The 20,336-nt window shown below is 42.9% G+C and overlaps 1 protein-coding gene across 1 annotated transcript in view; it reads right to left on the bottom strand.

Moving 5' to 3' along the window:
• The window catches only part of Kif3a (kinesin family member 3A), a 32,118-nt gene that overhangs the window by 11,321 nt on the left and 461 nt on the right, over positions 1–20,336 (bottom strand). The window contains exons 2-10 of the mRNA XM_032911769.1: positions 17,260–17,533; positions 9,032–9,176; positions 8,835–8,919; positions 8,005–8,110; positions 5,150–5,289; positions 4,619–4,816; positions 4,174–4,348; positions 2,111–2,209; positions 694–765 (exon numbers count right to left, since the gene is read on the bottom strand). Of these exons, the coding sequence (XP_032767660.1) occupies positions 694–765; positions 2,111–2,209; positions 4,174–4,348; positions 4,619–4,816; positions 5,150–5,289; positions 8,005–8,110; positions 8,835–8,919; positions 9,032–9,176; positions 17,260–17,533 (1,294 nt within the window). The remainder of the gene's footprint in view (positions 1–693; positions 766–2,110; positions 2,210–4,173; positions 4,349–4,618; positions 4,817–5,149; positions 5,290–8,004; positions 8,111–8,834; positions 8,920–9,031; positions 9,177–17,259; positions 17,534–20,336) is intronic.

Raw genomic sequence — 20,336 nt, 5'->3', positions numbered from 1 at the left:
GAGACAGCAAGCTGAGAGCTGGGGGAAGCAAGCATCACTTCCATTTTCTTCTGAAAGTAGAAATAGACAAGATTAAATAATGCTTTTCAACTTAATGGTTTACAAAAAAAACTAAGTCAGAAGTAAGTCTAGACAGAGTTTATGAACTCTGTGTGACTGAGTTTCCTAATCCCATCTCACAGAGAATCTTAAAAATTGACCTGGTAACGTAGCAGGGGAGCACCCAGCTGGGATGAAACACTGCTCCCATGGTCTTTATCACCGCAGGCCTCGCACATCTCTTTACTTGGTGCTCATACGGCTTGTTACAATGGGTGCTGCTGCACCAACGAACATTATTTGTACTTGTAGAGATTCAAGATTTGTTGATCATGTCTCTTACACTGACCAGAGTTTAAGGTGTATAATGAGGCACAGAAAAGAACCCTGAGAATGACCTTCTCACAGCTTACTAGCTCTCTTCACATTATCTCAGCGGCAAAAGCATGATTCTCTCTTTCACTGTCTCAAACATAGGCTCGGCCTATGTTTCAGTTAACTGAAGCCATGGCAGGGTGGGGATCACATGCTTGTTCTACTGGGAGCCCAACATGGACCAGTCATGACAGGGAGTGGGGCAGCATCTCCCAAATGAAGCCCATGAGTGATGGAGAAGCCAGAGCTCTGTTAGAGAAGGTGAGGGCCGCCACTCACGAGGCAAGAACTCATCCAGGGGCTTCTCTATGACAGAACATGTGGAGTCTGAGCTACTGCTGCTGCTACTGCCTGGAAGACAAAGAAACGAGCCCACGACAACCAGAGAGAGGGAACAAGATGTGAGCAAGTACACAGAGAAAACCGGAGTTCCACAGGAGGGACTTAGAGGACACTAAAGCTTCGCATTCAAGCGCGACTCCCTCCAGCTTGAAACTAGGTAGTCCCGCCACTGAACTCTTGTCACAAAGCCATGCATTTCTTTTAAGATCTGTGGCAGTGGCAAACCCCACTATTTATCTAAAGTACAATTATTCAGAGGGTTGAAATGACAAAAATGTCACTCGGAGACAGGCAAGTCTACTTAAACTGCTAAGAAAAAGAAACAGCTTTAAAATGTAAAGTCACACGTTTGCATTATAAAAATAGGCTGTCCTTCATCACAGACAGCACTTCTCCAATTCCCCATCTTCCCTCAAGACATCAGGCTATCAGACTTTACTTACTTATGTTTAAAGTTTGGGAGTATAACTGACAAGGCTCACTGGAAAAGGTTAGCTTCTCAGTACAGGTTACTTTAAAATATCTTAACATATTAAAGAGTGGCACTTTTTTTCTATGTTAAATTTACTTTTAGAAAGTCTACCATCTGCTTTCAGGCCAGAAAACAAACTAGCTATGAAAGCCAGGCCACGTCTTTGCTGTGAAGAACCAGAGACCTCGCGTAAACAAGTGAGCATGGCTGCTTTCAAACACTTTATTCACAAAAGCAGGTTCTGGGTGGATCTGGCCACCACACTGTACTCTGCCAACTTCTGCCCTACAATGGTGATTTTCCTTGTGTTTGGTCGTACAGAATCTTTGGTTTTGATTTGGGTTCCCCGTTAAGAGTGAGGGGTCTGTTTTCAACAATGTGCAGTAGCTGAGGAGAGCTCTGAGTTTGCAATGAGGCAGGGACATTCTTTTCTACATGCCTGCATATATGTCTATATGTCTGCAGGCTCCAAAACTCAGGTTTAAAGGGTGTGAATGCACACAGTTCACATAGAAAGGAATTCAATGAAACACTGTAATCCTCATTCAAATGTAGCACTGGCACATGGTTTCTAAAAACAACATCGCTTGAAAAGAAATCCTACACTGTCCTAATCTCAAAAGCAGGTAGGTAACTAACAAAGATGTAAACTGCAGGATGCTGTGTCTACACCACAGAGTTTTACAACTTAGAATTTTACAAGAGCTGATATAGAGCCTAGGTCAGCAAGAGAAACAACAAAGTTTACAAACTTAACCACATGTAGCATGCACTCCCTGCTGGAACCACTACCTTAATTCATAGCAAATAAAAAGTGGGCATTGCATCGTCAGGGAGCAGCTCTAGCCAGTTCCAACTGGTTAGAACATGAGCAGAACTTACCCCTTCTCTTTTTCCTTTTTTCTCCATCTTCTCCAAGTTCACCCTCCTCGTTGTCATCCTCCTCTGACCCACTGATGTCAGAGCCTGATACTTCTTCCCCTTGGACAGAAATTTAACAATGACTTTTAGTCTGTTACCAAGTCATTATTGGCTATTTAGAAACTGAAAAATCCATTTAAATGTTCATGGATAGTGTGCCTGATATTTAAACTTAGAGATAGTGAAGGGCCGATGGAGACTGCAGGATTCCTGGAGTTTGCTGACAAACTCACCGACTTGGTGGATTCCAGCCCAGTGAGAGATCCTGTCTTCCCCTGGTTCCGCCAACAGGAACACCTATGCATGTGCACAGATCACATGCAACCACACACATTATTTACACAGAAGTTTTATTTTACTTTAGAAACAAAATTAAGACAGGATCTCACTCTGTAACTGGCTGGCCTGGGACTCAGCACTCTGCCTGCATCTGTCTCCTGAGTGCTGGGCACCTTCATGTCTAGCTAGGAATTTCATTTTCACAGTTCTAAAAGAGAAGTGAAAATCTGATCCACGGTGAGGACAGCTGTAAACACACACAAGGACCATCTCTCTGACCCTGACATTTATGTTTTTAAAGAGTCACAAGTCTTTGGAAGCTGTAGGAAATTGAGCCAGGGGATCGAGGCTACCTGTGCCTCTCAGTGAGACTGTATCAGAAAGATCAAGTGAACAGTCAGCGAACTGTCCTTTCACGCAGGGTCTCGGGAAAAGGGAAGCCAGTCTGGGTAGACCGCAGGCTGGCGAGTAGTTCTGAATCAGCATTTTCTGGGCTCAGTAACAAGATCCTAGTGTGAATGATGCCACACATGGGCAGATGGAAACTCTCCATGCTACATGAACTTCCACAAGCTTCAAAAAACTTTAAAATAGCTTTATAAATTATTCATTTCATGCTTTTCCTACATTCTACTGTTTATGATCATTCTATTAACTAGATCATAAAAACAAGAGCACAGGGTCAGAAGGATACAATAAAGTGAAACCTGTTCCAAACGTATGCCTGACGCCACGCCTGCCTCTGGTACATGCCTGCCTGCACCATCTGCACAAGGACTTGAACATGTGTGAGCCAATGTGCACAGTCACACCATTCACACGAACCAAGAGGTGCAGCAACTCACACCCCAAACAGAGGAACAGACACTCGAAACAGTGTGGAAGCAGGGTGGGATCCTAGTAATCTAGGATAGAAAGAAATCCGAACAAGGCACAGCACAAAGGGCCCTGAAGCCCTTACACTGTGGAAAAGCCAAACCCAGAAGCACAAATAATGCACACGTTTTTCCTTATGTGCGGTGCCTAGCACAGTCAAATGTCAACTTCTATGATGTATATTTTATCTACAAAGATGTGAAAAATAAATGAATCAGCAAAATAAAGCCATGTGCTCAGCACTAACTGGGGAGTGAATGATCTCAGAAACAAACCGGCTATAAACGCCACCTAGTGACCATTCACAGATGGCGACTTCATTATCTGTGAGGCAGCTCTCTCCTGCTTTTCTCAGAATCTGGCTTTTCCCCAGATACATGAGTGGCAGGTTGGCACCTCTGAGTTTTTCCCAGAGACTCCAAAGGCTTGGTCCACAGGCCCTTCACTTGCGGCTAATACCAGTCAGAGCTCTGGTAGACGCAGTGGAACCAACCAGGAAGCTCCTCACCACCACCAAATGGGACTTTATCCTAGAAAGTATTTTCTTAGCAGACACATATTCCTCAGAAATATTACTTTCAATATCAATACCAACAAATGGCTTAGCAGGTAGAATATTTGCCATGGGAGCCTGACATGAATTAGAGTCCTAGAATTAGAGTGCAAGAAGGGAACGGGCTCCCACAGATGTTCTCTGACCCAAGTGCACTGTGGCCTATGGGGGCCTGCACTCACACATGTCCAACACAGAGACACACACACACTTTAAATCAATGTGTGTGTCAATGTTAGAGGCTGTTGCCTGACAGGAAGCAAATGCTGTGAGTCCCAGCATGTCTCAGCTGACAGTAATCTTTGTGAGAAGTTACCTTCCTCAAGCTTTTTCTTCAGCTCTTCTATTTCTTTCTGAAACTGGCGAAGCAGAGCGTCCTTTGGGTCTTCATTAATTCTAGCTTTGTTTTTAATGTTCTTGGCGCGGTTGGCATACCGCAAGGTACTGATGGTTTCATCATAATTATAATCTGCTGGCCCAATATTTGCACACTGTTGAATTAGAAATGTAAATCATTCTACACTTCGAACATCACCGTTACCAAAACATACCCGAAGCACATATGCGATTTGGCCTTCTTTGGCCGATCTTGATTCGGTATCAATCATATAGGTGTGGAAATGATACAACCACAGGCGATCATATAGTGCATTACACAAAGAAAAGGGACTGATGTGTAAAGTGCTACTCACGTCAATTATGGGCATTAATTAGAATCTTAACTCTGCCTTATATGAACTAGCTGCCGTGACTAGTCTTACCATCATGGTTTTTGAGTTCCCTCCTAAGGAATCCTGCAGGAGACGTGTCAGTTTAGAGTTCCGATATGGCACATGAGTGCTTTTTCCATCTACCAAGGCAGAAATGACATTGCCCAGGGTAGACAATGAAAGGTTGATTTTGGTAGCTTCTTTGAGGCGCTGCCCTGTGGCTCCAGTTTTTGCTTGTCTTTCTGACCCCTAGCAATAAACAGACAAAAATTGAACTAATTTTTAAAAATCAAGAATGTGCTTTTTCTAGTCTTTTTTTAAAAGTAATTTAAAATATCACATATGAAATTCATTTGAAATTCACTTCAGAAGTGAGTTGAGAACAGACAAAGAAGGCTGGCCAGGAGCTCACAGATGTTGATGCTGGGTGACATACTGATACTATATCCACTTTCAGATATCCCATAATAATAAGCGATTTAAAATGATGTGTAAACCATACCTTTGAGTTTGATTTGTTTGATTTTTATTAACAGACAAATGGACTTCAGAGAAGAACTTAAGTAGCATCGGGTGACTTACAGCAAGATCCACAAGGTGGAGCTTCCCCATCCTGACATGCATGTTTCCATCCACGCCTTTCTCGCTACACTCGATTGTAATTGTGAAGATGGCGTGCGATCGGGAACTGTGCTCGTTCATATTGGTTGCACCAACGGAACCTTTAACAAAGAAAAGAAACCCTTAACGATTTTACACAATGCCTTTATGTTTACTTTGTTCAGACAGGGTGTCCTGTAGCCAAGGCTATCCTTTTTTTTTTTTTTTTTTTTTTTTGGTTCTTTTTTTTTTGAGCTGGGGACCCAACCCAGGGCCTTGCGCTTCCTAGGCAAGCGCTCTACCACTGAGCTAAATCCCCAACCCCAAGGCTATCCTTAAAGTCTGGGCTCCTATCTCTACCTCTGGACTACTATCATGCTATATATGTGCTAAGTAAGCTTTGTACCAATTGAGCTATCCTCAGCTCAGAGAGTAGCATTACTCATTAAATACACAGGACATTTAAAATGCTTGCTTTCACCACAGTCAAAGCCAGTGACTATGCCTAACTATTAACTACAGGTTGTTTGGCCATTGTATACTTCTTTTATAATTCACACTACAACCAAAGAATCTGTAATGTACTCAACACTGTAACAGAATCACAGCACAAAACTCTGTATTTCACTCCGAACACTATTACCTAAAGATACAACTATCTATGAAGATGGACATGGTAGTGTCTCCTTAGGAGGCCAAGGCAGGAGAGCATGTCAACTCAGGCGACCCAGGCCAGCCTTGGCAGCACAGCAAGACCTTCTCTCTTGGAAAAAAGAAGAGATTACACCACAAAAAGAAACACACATTAAATAACTGAAAAGAAAAAAAGAGCCTGCTGCTGACTCAACGCTCTCTAAAGAATTATGTTTGGGATTCCGAACTGGAGTGACTGGCAACGCATCGGGTACTGCAGGGAGAATCAGCGCAACTGAAATGGTGAGTACCACAGACCCGGCACAAGGCTGCCAATTTACTACGGGAGAGCTAAGGTACTAAGCAGTCACTGAAAACATGAGGTGGATCTACATCCCATAATATCCAAAGATGCCAACACCATGGGGACTTTTCACGACACCAAGAGCTGGGCACAATGGCGCACCCTTGAATCCCAGCACTCAGCAGACAGAAGCAGGCACACCTCTGAGAAGCTGCTTCATCTACATATCAAGTTGCAGGCCAGCTAGGGCTACACGCGAGACTGCGTCTAAAACCAAAACTAAACATTTAACACATGCTAAAACAGTGTGGAGGGTCATTCGTGTAATCCTAGTTTATAGAATGCTGAGGCAGGAGGATTACAAGTTTGAGGCCAGTCTGAGCAAGGCAGTTCTGTCTGGCCCAAAACTCCTATGTAGACAAGACTGGCTTCAACCTCAGAGGTCCACCTGCCTCTGCCTCTGCCTCTGCCTCCTTAACACTTGGATTAAAGGTATAAGCCATCATACCTGGTAAAACGTTTCTTCTCTGGAAGAAAAATCTAAAACAATTACTAGAAAGTGAAAATGTTATTTAATTTTGCTTTTCTTTTCAACAGAAGTAAAGCAGTATAGATTCTGGCTAATTCAGACTAAGAGCCTAGGTTCAATCACCACTTGGCAATTCTATTACCTATTCATGTCTAAACTATGTCTCACTCTCCCAAGTCCCCATGGACTGCAGTGAAGACTAGGCAATCATTCCAATAAAGCACACAGCAGGAGCACCTCCCACTCACTAAGTGTTTGATCAAAATGTTAACCAAAACTTCAACTTGCCTGGTGGTGATTATGGTGGTGTATGCCTTTAATCCTAGCACTCAGAGACAAAGGCAGGCAGATCTCCAAGTTCAAGGCCAGCCTGGTCTACACAGTGAGATCCAGGACAGCTAGAGCTATATACAGAGATACCTGTCTTGAAAAAACAAAATTAAAAAAAAAAAAATTTAACTAGCAAAACTACTTCAAAGACTGGCAACTGGTCTTGGTGGTGCATATGTTTAATACCAGCACGAAGGAGGTAAAGGCAGGAGGACCTCTGTGAGTTTGAGGCCAACCAAACAGCCCAAGATATATAGACAAAGCCTGTCTCAAGAAAAAACAAACAAACAAACAACAAAACCCAAACAAACGAAACCCAAACAAACAAAGAGGCTGGAGAGATGACTCTGAAGTTACAAAGTGTTGATCGTTCTTCCAGAGGACTTGGGTTTGGTTCTCAGCACCCACATGACTGATCACAATGGTAACTCCAATTCCAGGAGATCTGATGCCCTCTTCTGGCCTTTGTGGCACTGTGTACATGTGATGCACTTACATACATGCAGTCAAAACACTCATAAGATTAAATAAAAAAATTTTAAAGATTGGTAGAAATGGGGCTAGGATTTAGCTCAGTGGTAGAGCGCTTACCTAGGAAGCATAAGGCCCTGGGTTGGTCCCCAGCTCAAAAAAAAAAAAAAAAAAAAAAAAAAGATTGGTAGTAATGAAAAGAAACTTTAGTATGAAAAAAATCTGTGCTACTGTTCAGATATATTCCCTAGATAGTAAATAAAATGAGTGGACTTAAAACAAAAAAATTTGCCAGGCAGTGGTGGCCTGTGCCTTTAATCCCAGCATTCAGGAAGCAGTAGCAGGTGGATCTAGGTGAGTTCAAGACCAGCCTGATCTACAGAGCAATTTCCAAGATAGGCAAGGCTACACAAAGAAACCCTGCCTCAAAAAACAAAACAACAAAATAAAACCAACAACTAATAATAATACAATAAAGAAGAAAACTTCAGCCTCTATGGGGAAAGCCATCTTACCTGCTTCCGGACCAGCACTCAAACAAGCACCCAGACGGTAGCATGGCACACTTACGGTTTTTGTGGCCCAGAGTCATGATTCTATCCATGTCGTCAGCATTGTTGACTACATATGCTGATAAATCTTTGATATATACTCCCACGTCAGGCCTTTCTTTAACCTAAAAAACAAAAGCCAAGCCTAAGACTTCAGTCTATAACGGTAAGTGTCCACTTACTCAGAGTATCCACTGTTACACATGGGAAGGTGTTAGGCAGGGTACAGTTATGAGCCACGCCTGCACTCCTGGGGGAGATAAGGCATAAGAACAGACAAGGGAATCCTGCACACAAGATTACTTGTGATGGGGCCATGAAGAAAATATGGCCAGTCTAAAAGAATAGTTCATGGTTCTCTCCTTCCACTGTGTGGTCTCAGGGATCAAACTCAGTGCTCAGGCTCAGTGGCAAGTCCTTTCCCGGCTGAGCGCTTGGGAATGTACTTGGGGACAAGCTAGCAAGAGGAACAGGTCAAGCGTCTGTGAGTGGTAACCTACACTTTCAAAAGCCGAAGGCAGACTGGTTTGAGGCAGGGGATACTGGCAAGGATCTTCAAATGGAAAAAAACAAACTGGGCACTTGCAAAATAAAAAAAAATCTAATTCTAACAATGGAAAGGCTAATCTTTTCCTGTTTGTTTTGTATCTTAAAATATTTTTAAGACAGTGACATCTATCAATGTTCCCGTCTGACTCTGCGGCTGTGCTTCAGTGACTTAGGCTCAAACAGTGTGCACTTGGAAGTTGTGACATCTGAAGGTGGTGTTTTAACCTTTTATAGAAAAAGAACCTTAATTTGACAAACATTCTATTTCGATTTTTATTTTAACTCTAATTACATCCATACCTCCAACCTCTGTGTCTGATCTTTACCCAGAAGGTCTCGGACTTCTTCATTATATATCTCTAAGTATGACACTCGAACCAGAAACCTATAAGGACAATGGTGGAACACTCAGGGTCGGAAAGATGGTTATAATTTCCATGACTCTAGGTCTTTCCTGCTTGGATCCTCTCAGTATTAGGAAACTGAAGTGATCTTACCTCGTGTCGCCTTCTGCTTTTGCGATATGACCAAATATGTGAGCAAATGAGTTGGGGATGACCCCTCTGAGCCCCGGCACTGCGCGAACACCTTCCATGGTGAAAGTCTTGCCTGTCCCAGTCTGTCCATATGCAAAAATGGTCCCTGAGAATGGTGTAAGCAGTCTGTTACTTCCAGGGTCTGATGAATCTTAAAATTAAGCCTTTTGATGCTGCTATGTAACATATTCCCTGAACTAAAACTTCACTCTCCACCTGGGCACAGTGGCACACATCTACAATCTGCAGTACAAAGGAAGAGGTGGGAGGTCACTGCAAGTTTGAGGGCAGCTTGGGCTACATAGTAAGACTCTGTCTTAAAAAATGAAACAAAAACATATTCTAGTATATGTTCGACTTTTAGTATCGACATGTATACTAGGTGTTATACCAAACAGCAAGTATTGTTACAGCATCGTGATCAACAAAACACTCCAATATCTATAAAAAGTATCCTAAAGCTTAAATACAAAGCTCTTACACTGGCTGGGCGCAGTGGTGTATGCCTTTAATCCCAACACTCAGGAGGGAGAGGCAAATAGGTCTCTGGGATTCTGAGGCCAGACTGGTCTACGTGAGTTCCAGGCTGGCCAGGGCTACACAGTGAAATCCTGTGTAAAAAAAAATTCACATTGTAGTTAATTCTAAGAAATTAAATTGGAGGGGGCAGGGCAGACGTAAGAGCAGGAACACCTGTCTGAGTCCATCATACCTGGAATTCTTTAGCCATTTGACCTCAGATTAACTTTCCAGAGAAGTCCTCAAAGCCAAAACAAGAGTGAGAGGACTTGCTCTGTACATTGACAGTAAGAATCAAACGAAGATATTGATATCAAGTGTTCTCAACACATACCTGGTTGAGAATATCGGTAAAATGGTATTTTCTTCTTTTTAATCCTAAAATAATTCACTATTTTAAAAGAAACTGTCTAAGAAACAGTTGTGAAATACTACTAACTAGGAAAGTGATAATTATTATAGGCAACAGGCGATGAGTCACGTCTTAAATGTACCTACCCATTTAACAAGTATTCCCCACACATACCTAAGCATGACCTGGGATCTGGGCCCCAAGGACAAAGTGACAAACAGGGCCAATACAAACTCTGGCCTTACGGTGGAGAAACAAATCTAGACAGAAGTATGGACATAAACCGGGCAGGGGGTGGCTGGGAAGGAAGACGAGAGGACAGGAAAGTCTTTCCACAGGCAGTGAGGTGACACTAAGTTTCAGTTAGTGCAAGAACCAGAGGTGGTGAGGAGAATGAAGGGAGCCTCCAGGATGGGAGAAAGAGATGGAAGCGGAGGACAGACCCACAGCGAGCAGAGACTCACAGGACCCTGATCACGCCAGCTCACAGAGAAGCCAGAGTGACTGTCCTTCAGAGCTGCAGCCTGCAGATCATTGTGGCTCCGAGTGCCAGGATGCTGTGAAGACACAGTGAGCTAGAGAGCTGGGGTAGTTGGCCAGGACACTGCGGAGTGAACCTGCATGGGAGATGAGGACATGGCCACACCCACTTCCATGCAGCTGGCTCTGATGGGGACAGCGCACTGAAGAGGCTCTGCACACACAACACTGGGTTCCATCAGAGCTGCCTATTCTTTGGTGTTGATTTTGCTGGGAACCTAACCCAGGGCCTTGCGCTTGCTAGGCAAGCGCTCTACCACTGAGCTAAATCCCCAACCCTCTATTATTATTTCTTGATGTACGGTCTTGCTATGTTCACAGGCCAATCTTGAACTTCTGACTTAGGTGGCCCTCCTACCTCAGCATTCCAAGTAGCTAGCTGGTATAGCCATGCATCACTGAACCTAGCTAACACTATTTTAAAACAGGTAAAGATTAGCATCTACCCTGGAGAATCCTAAACATTACATCATATTACATTCAGTACTGGAGAATGAATTGACTGTTACATCGTTCCTAAGAATCACCTCTTCCAAACTGTTCTACAGTTAGCAGTTTCCACAGTCAGCACGAGACCATGCAAAAGAGGTACAAGCTCCTGATGGTCAAACACCATCCTTCACAGTATTTATTTTTAAAAATTCATAATTCTGTTACCTCAAAAATTAAAGCAGGAACACTTTTGATTCCAACCAAGATGGAGTATTAAGGACTATATTAGCCATCCTGGCTGGAATTGAAGGTACAAAAATGAAAGAAAAAGTTTTCAAAACAATTAATTAAAAAAACAATCTAATTCAGGTGTGGTAGCATACACCCATAGCACTAGCAGACAGGAGGCAGAAGCAGGTGGATCTCTGTGATTTTTCAAGCCCAGCCTGGTCTATGTAGTGAGTTCTAGGATGGCCAAGGCTATGTAGAGAGGAAAACAAACAAACAAAAACCCAAATCCAGGTCTCCATGCTCTAGTGACGCCCTGAGTAAACTCCCTTCTGCTGAAAGCCAGGGTTTATGAGTGAGAGGCTTCTGCGGGCTCTTCAGCCTCACCTGAGGACTGAGGCTAGGGCTTCATTCACCCCGGGTTCCTTGCCTACAGCAGACGGGCGAATGCTTCTTGCATAAGGTCAAACACAGCTCGGCAAAGAACAAATTTAAGTCACCGGACAAGATAGGGAGACAAGTAGAGAATAGCTGGCTTCCTATGAGAACCCCAAAATGAGACTAGAGTCTGAAGGAGGTAGTGTCCCGGGGAGAGGGCCGCAGAGAAAGCATGGCACTTTGGTGGAGGATCCTCCTTCAAGTACCTAGCTGAGTTGTTGGGAGTGAAGTGTAAAGATTATCCTTGCGTTATTCATACGCAGATTTCTAAAACCGAAAAGAACAACTGCACAATAGAAAAGTCACCAAGATAGCAAAAAATCCTAACCATTTATGCTCCTTCTCACAGCTCCCCAAAGTATAGGGGGAAAAAGTGGGCAGTCCAGCATGGTGGTCCACATGTTTAATAACCCCAGCACTGAGTTCAAGGCCAGCCAGGGGTGTATAGTGAAATGCTGTCTAAAAGAGAAAAGGGGGGGAGGGGCTCTGCTCATTGGTTGTGAGCACTGACTGCTCTTCCAGAGGTACTGAGTTCAATTCCCAGCAACCACATGGTGGCTCACAACCATCTGTAATGGGATCTGATGTCCTCTTCTGGTGTGTCTGAAACACACATAAAATAAATTTTAAAAGTTTTTTTTTTAAAAAAAGGCAAATTCAGAAAATATACTCTGAGATTTCTCAATGGTTGACGGAACAGAAGAGCTGCACACACCAGCAAACCCTGACTGAGGACCTTAGCACCTCTGCCCCGACACAGAACACACGGCCTTCTCAAACACACACAGAGCACTTAGTGATAAATCACATTCCAAAGAAGACAGGTCTCAATGAACCTGCAAGACTCCAATCACATGAAGTATGTTCCATAGCTAAAATGAAATTAGGCAAGAATCTAAAGAAGACCCTCTGGGAAAACCCCAGAGCATCTCGACCAACAGCACACATAGGCAGAGTATCACAGAAGGAATCGGGGGCTAGGGCAAGGATGGTTCAACTGGTAAAGTGCTTACCACACGGGCACGAGGACCAGAGTTCAAACACAGCATGAAAAGCCAGAGGTGGTAGCATGAGCTTGGATTCCAGTGCTGGGCAGGTGTGGACAGAGGGTCCCAGGCTCACTAGCCTGCCCAGCTCTCAGAAACCAAGGGGGTCCTCCTGAAGAATGCACTCAAAGTTGACCTCTGGCCTTCAAACACACGTGAATAACACACATGCATGCACACTGGCACACACATGAAGGTAAAAATACATAAACATGCACACACACACACAGACACACACACACACACACACACACACACACACAAACAGTGAAATAGAAAGCACTCTGAAATGGGTATAAGTAAAGATGTGGTCTGTATGTCCAGTTCTTTTAATTAACACTGAAGCACTGAGCAGGCGGGAGGCAGGGTACATCACTAAACTCCTCTATCAGAAGGATGAAAAGTCTCCGAACACTGACCTCAGTCCCCACCTTAAGAAAACAGAGGCGAGACAGCAGTGACACATGCCTTTAATCCCAGCGCTTGGGAGGCAAAAGAATCTCTGATTTCCAGGCCAGGCTGGTCTACATAGCAAGTTGGAGGACAGCCTGGACTACGTAGAGTCACTGTTTCAAATAAACAAACATAAAATAAAACAGAGAAAGAGCAAATCCAAAGTCAGAAAACGAAGCAACTAAAATCAGAACAAAAAAACAGGACAGAAAATATGAGACAACACAGGAAAAGTGAAAAATACCCAAAGTATCAATCTCTCACCAACCAAGCCAGGAAAACAAAGACTCAGATCACCATGAAGGGATGAGAAAGGTTGCTGGAGCCATGAGAACAGAGAAACACTTCTTGATTAAAATGACAACTGTTGGGGCTGGAGAGATGGCTCAGCGGTTAAGAGCACCCGACTGCTCTTCCAGAGGTCATGAGTTCAATTCCCAGCAACCACATGGTGGCTCACAACCATCTGTAAAGAGATCCGATGCCCTCTTCTGGTATATCTGAAGACAGCTACAGTGTACTTGTATGTAATAAATAAATAAATCTTTAAAAAAAAAAAAAAATGACAACTGTTGCTTTAATTACAGCATGCAGAAGCAAGGCAGGTACATCTCTGTTGAGTTTGAGGCCAGCCTGGTCTACAGAGCAAGTTCCAGGACAGCCAGAAAATGGAGTCCTCGTTTCAAACAAACAAACAAACAAACAAACAGAAAATAAAACAGAGAAAGAGCAAAAGAGAAATGACAGAGAAACCCTGTCTCAAAAACCAAAAGAGAAAGAAAGAAAACAAACTAGCATTATTCTGAAACTAGAAAAAGACATTTCCAGAAAACTGTGTTTTATATCCCTCATGAACACAAAAATTTTAAATAAAACTTTGGCAAATCATAACAAGATTTGGAAAGAACAATAATTCACGTCTAAGTGACAAAGCTAGTTTCACTTATAAAAACCTAATGACAAACTTCGAAAGAACTACATTTGAAAACATGTGATATTACATCCCTGCAAGAAAGAAAATACAGACAGACAGACAAGCAAACCAAACACCTGTGAACAAACTGAACTAGAGGAGAGGCGCTCCTCAGTCTGGCTGACAGGTCTGTGGAAAACCTACAGTTAACATGAGGGTCACCAGTCAGCTCAGGAGCAGGACAACGATGTCCACTCTCTCCGACTGTGCTCTACATTTATTGATATTTCTGCCCAGAGTTTCAGGTAACAAAAGCAAATTAAAGGCAAAAGACTGCAAAGAAAAGTAAAAACTGTCTTTACCGGCAGACAATATAATTATTTGTACATGTAGAAAATCCTAGACGATTTTTTTAAAAGTGTAAAGGTCTAGATTTTGATCTCCACCCCCTAACCCAGGGGCAAACACTAAAGTGTAACAAGAATTATTAAGTTTAGCAAGGTTGCAGAATACAAGGTCAATGTGAGACAGCACTTTGTGCCATTATGATGATGCTACCAAGATGACAATAACAGATGCTGGAAACTGGACCGCTCACATTGCTGCCAGGAATGTGAAATGATGATGTCACTGTGAAATACCCTTTGGTAGTTCTTCAAAAGGTCAAAGAAAGTAACCCCATGACTCAGCAACTCCACTCCTAGGTGTTCAGGAAAGTTAAAAGCTTACACAAGAATATGCTAAAGAACGTTACTCCTAACAGCTAGCTACAAAGTGACAACAGCCCAAATACTCAAGGATAGATGTACAAACAAAAAGTATCTATACAAGGGGATACTATTTGGTGATAGCGTGAATGAATGGATACTGATACACTCTACCATAAGAATGAGCACAGATAACACTGTGCTTAATGAAAGAAGCCAGGGGAAAGACTATGCCCAAGGTGAGCCTCTTTTATGAAATGGCAGAGCAGAAAACTCCAACAGAGCAGTGGTGTTGAGCGGACTGAGGTGGCTGAAACTGAGATCTGTTCCCTCTTGGGTTGCTGGAAACAGTCTAACAACAGCAGGTGGTGACAGTTTGCACACCGTGATCCACTGAAAACATATTAATCCTACACTGTGAATGATGAGTGAATTTACGTCACTTAAAATTTATCTTAATAAAAATTAGTTAAAAATCAGATGTATTTCTGCATACTAATAACAATACGTAATTCCAGTATGAACTTATGCAAATAATTCTATTCACAACAGAATGCTGCGAAGTCAGTAAGAAAGATGACAAAGTAGGCAAGATACTTGCCACCAAACCTGACACCTGAGTTTGATTCCAGGAATCTCTACGGTGAAAGGCAAGAAATGACTCCCTCAAGTTGTCTTCTGACTGCTATATGAATGCTGTGGCACACATGACCTCATACAGGTAATTTTTTAAGTTCTTAGGAATAATATAAAAAGTATTGAAAGAAGTGAGAGAGTTTAAGTGAGCAAGACATTGTTATCTTAGTGAGACAGATGACTTAACACTGTCAATAGAGGATTTAAACACAATTGTGATCAATATCCCAAAAGGTATTTTAAGGAAACTGCTAAGGTGGTTATAAAATCTATAGGAAAATACCAAGGGCAAAACCAACCATGGAAACAGACAGGCAAAAAAGCCAGCCAAGTTGGAGAATGGGTGTTATCTTATTGACGCTACCTAAGTTCAACAGCACCTCACAGGTACACTATCAAGGTGGACTGGGCATGGAATAGAACACATGGTCCAAAAGTCAGCAAGGGCACACATTTAGGTCAACTGATTTTTGACAACCCACACCCCACAAAAACCATTTCAATATCAAAAGAAGGAACTTGTTGTTCTGTGGACTTTTTCTTTTTCTCCCCCACCCCCAGACAAGGCTCTTCTCCACGGCTCTCTTAGAACTTGATTTGCAGACCAGGCTGGCCTCATACTCAGAGATCTGCCTGCCTCTGCTCCCAAGTGCTGAGATCCAAAGTTGCTGGAGCAACTGGAGACAAACACACACACACACACACACACACACACACACACACACTAAACTAGGTGGTGGCACAAGCTTTTAATCCCTCCCTGCACTAGGGAGGCAGAGGAAGGAAGATAGGAAGACCTCTTGATGTCAGCCTGATCTACAGAAGACAGCCAGAGCTACAGGGAGAAACCATCTTAAAAAACCAAAACTAAACCAGCCATTCAAAATAAAATACAATACAATAAAATAGAAAGGGGCTAAAGAGGGTTGGGATTTAGCTCAGTGGTAGAGCACTGCTTAGGCAAACACAAGGCCCTGGTTGGTCCCCAGCTCGAAAAAAAAAAAAAAAAAAAAAAAAAAAAAAAAAAGGGGCTGAAGAGATGGATTGGCAATTAAAAGCCTTTAAGCTCTTCCAGAGGACCTAGATACAGTTGCTAGGACAAACCTACATGGTGGCTCACACAAATCCAAAGCCCCCCTGTGGCCTCTGAGGGCACCAGGCATGTACATGGTCCACATACTTACAGGCAAACACTCACTCATGCATATAAATAAGAATAAATAAATATTTTTTTCTTAAGTCACAAAGTTACTGATGACCTTAGAAAACATTACACAGAGAGAAAGAAAACTGCTTTTTTTTTTTTGGAGCTGGGGACCGAACCCAGGGCCTTGCGCTTGCTAGGCAAGTGCTCTACCACTGAGCTAAATCCCCAACCCCAGAAAACCGCTTTTTAAGGTAGTGTTTTATGGGCTGGAGAGGTGGCTCAGGAGTAAAGAGCACTGGCTGCTCTCCTGAGGCCCCAGGTTGGATTCTCAGCACCTGCACGGTGGCTCAAAACCCTGCAACTCCGGACCAGGATCGTCTTCAGACTTCCGAGAGCACTGTAAGCGTGTGGAGCAAGCACAGACCTACATGAAGGTGGTACACTCCTATGCATAAAATAAAGGTAAATCTTTAAAAGATAACAAGATGGCATTTTATGATGTCATTTAAATGAATTTTCAGAAGGACAAAACTATTGTGCCGTGATGGCGGGTCAATGGATGCAGGTTGAGAGGCTGCAAAAGGGGCAAAAGGGACACTGGAGGATGACACTGGCATTCTAGATCATAACTCGTCAGGCTGCAGTCGAGATTCGGAAACTGCCTCTTTTACTGGTCATTCAGCATACAATAAAATCGTGTGTGTGTGTGTGTGTGTGTGTGTGTGTGTGTGTGTGTGTGTGTGTGTGTGTGTTTAAAGCAAGCTGCATAGTCACTCACCATTGTAGCCTTCCAGGACAGAATCAATAATTGGTCTTGCAGTCAAGTTATATACATCAAGTTGTTTACTCTCTGGTCCAAAAACAGTATCAAAAGTAAATGTCTTCGGAGGTTCGTTGGAAGAGTCGGTCTTATGGACGGTGATAGTCCCCCGCATTTCATCCACGCTGACGGCCTGTCTGTAGCACATTGATTTCTCTCTCTCGTTGAGAGGTCGGCATCTGACAACTACCTTCACATTGTCGCAGCTTTCTGGCTTCTCCGATTTATTGATCTGGTGGAGACAGCATTTGCAAAGAATGAAAAGAGCGTTCATTTTGCCCTACATATAGCTGGAAAAGACTACTTTTTCAACTCAGCACATGAATATGCTAAGACTTCACAAGCCTCTGGTAAATGCAATTAAAGAGCTCTACTTACACAGAAAGGGCTTATCGGGATACAAAGGGAGGATGTTTCTTTTCAGTACAAAAGAGGGGAGAGAAAACTCTAATTGACATCTGGAGCAAACACTTTTTTTTAATAGGAATTAATTTTTTTAATGATTTTTATTTTATGTATGAGTACACAGTTGCTGGCTTCAGACAAACCAGAAGAGGGTATTAGATCCGATTACAGATGGCCATGAGCCACCATGTGGTTGCTGGGAATTGAACTCAGGACCTTTGGAAGAGCTGTCAGTGCTCTTAACCGCTGAGCCACCTCTCCAGCCCCAGCAAATACTTAATACTTTAAATGCAGAAAATGAACTAGTATACAAGACATTAGCTCAACGGTCCACAACATCTGAACTTAAAAAAAAAAAAAAGAACATGTGAACGTGGCTGTCAAGCTTTATTAAGAATTATGAGGTCAAGCCCAGCGCTGTGGCACACACTTTTGATCCCAGAACTCCAGGAGGCAGAGGCAAGTGGATCTCTGTGGGTTTGTGACCAGCCTATAGAATAGAGAGACCCTGCCTCAAAACAAACCAGGAAGGTCCGAGGTCCTTTGCTCTCCCATGACACCTAGTTTCATCTAGAATGCATTTGTAAAATTTTTACTGTGTGATAACTTCCACACATAGCTTACCTCACTACACAAGTTAAGGACAGAGAAGGCCAATGACATACAGAGAAAAATGTCTTCTGAATGTTTATATAAAGCTTTGATTTTCAAAATTTTACATGACAAAGAAACGAAGTCCAATTCTATTACTAATATGCTTCTCTCCAGTTTGGCCTTCATCACCCCTCGGCTACGTAACATCACCTGGGCCCTACGTTAGTCTCCTGGTTGTGTACGCTCCTGAATCTAATTGAATTGCCCCTCGGTCTGTCCTCTTACATCATGGTGTAAACAGAAATCAAATCTCAATATTCTCCAATGTAAAAATCTCCCCAGATAACAAGCCAAAAAATGTTAAGGTGGTACAGAAAAGCTTCAGCAAGCACTCGTCCTCCTCTCAGCAGAGTTCCGTGATCTTTTCTTCACTGCTGGTTTTCCTGGAGTCCTTCGGCCTAGAACATTCCTTATGCCCTTCTTCACTTAGATAACATCTATTTATCCTCCAGTTTTCAGCTCAGCAGCCACTTCCTATGGGAACACTTCTCTGACTAGGTCAAACGCTTTTTCACTTAATAGACTCAGAGAGAGCACACTGGGCTTTTAAAGGATACAGTTTTACTCTGGTTTGCTCCTTGACTGATGTCTGTCATTCCTTCTTCATCTGAGATCCAAATAAGGAGTCAAGGGTCTGAATTCAGCCCATAAAATTCTCTTGTTTGCCTCAAAGTATTTTGTTTTGTACTGGTACTGGGTCTCAGTGAAGCACAGGTCAGCCTAGAATTCATTATGAAGCCAAGAACAGCTTTGAACTTGAAACAGGATTTCTATGTGTAGCCTTGGCTCTCCTGGAACTGACTCCATAGACCATGCTAGCCTCAGACTCACAAAGATCTGTCAGCGTCTGCCTCCAGAGTGCTGGGTTTAAAGGTGCCACCACTGCCCGGCCCAGCCTTAAACTCTAAATCCTTTTCCTCCCCTGTCAACATTTCAAAATGTTGGCCAGGTGGCTCGTGGTAGTTTTAAATATTTTAATCAGCTGCTAAAATTGAGAAATTTCACAAATAGAGCTATTTGAGTCGTTTGAAAACAAAAGTAGATCTGGTATGTGTAGGCTAGCATTCCTTAATGGAAACATTTTCCAATTCACCAGAGCCTATTTCTACCATATGTAGCTTAACCACTTCATCCAGTAAGGCTGTCTTTTCTCTGTTTGGTATACAGTTTTCACCTCAGCCTCAAAAGGCAAGCTTCTCTTCTCCAAAGTCAAAACCTTGGCACCCGAGGCTGGAGAGATGGGTCCGTGGCCCACGCTGGGTTTCCAGTACCCACACGACAGCTTACCACTGCTTTTAAGTAAAGTTTCAAATAGTCCCATGCCCTCTTCTTCCTTCCCCTGGCACGTGGTGCACATACATACATGCAGACAAACACATTAAAAATACACATTAAAGGGGTTGGGGATTTAGCTCAGCGGTAGAGCTCCCCAGCTCCGAAAAAAAGAAAAAAATATACATAAAATAAAAATTAAATTAATATCTGGCAAGTTTTGCTCAACCAACCTTACCACCTGCGATAGCTAACAAATATGCAGTTAGTGCCTAATATTTATTGAATGAATACCCTGAAAGCAACACATATAAACAGACATTGAGCATTTTGTGCTAAATGTCAAGACCTGTCCTTCAAGTGTCCTATACATTAATTTATTTTGCCTTGATAAAAAGCCCAAGAAGGAAAGTTTAATTGTGTAGGAATTAAGGGCTCAGACAATGTAAATAACCGTCGGAGGCCCCATAACCAATAAATAACCTACCATGGCTCAAGTCTTCTCCAATGGGATTTACAACCACCCCCTTATTATGGCACGATAACAATCCGTGAAATCCTAGGAGGTAACCAAATCGCCACCGCTTATTCGCACAAAGACACCTACGGGTTACATTCTGTATCATAAGTTAAGGTGTCCGCTCCGAATAACAGTTTATACCCGGGGAAGTAGGGGGCCAGAGCGTGGACTCTGGGGTCGCGAG

This window comes from Rattus rattus, chromosome 9 (genome assembly GCF_011064425.1).
Source record: "Rattus rattus isolate New Zealand chromosome 9, Rrattus_CSIRO_v1, whole genome shotgun sequence".
Classification (NCBI taxonomy): domain Eukaryota; kingdom Metazoa; phylum Chordata; class Mammalia; order Rodentia; family Muridae; genus Rattus; species Rattus rattus.
The sequence above is the reverse complement of the archived record's forward strand: the minus strand, read 5'-3'. Positions and strand labels throughout refer to the sequence as shown.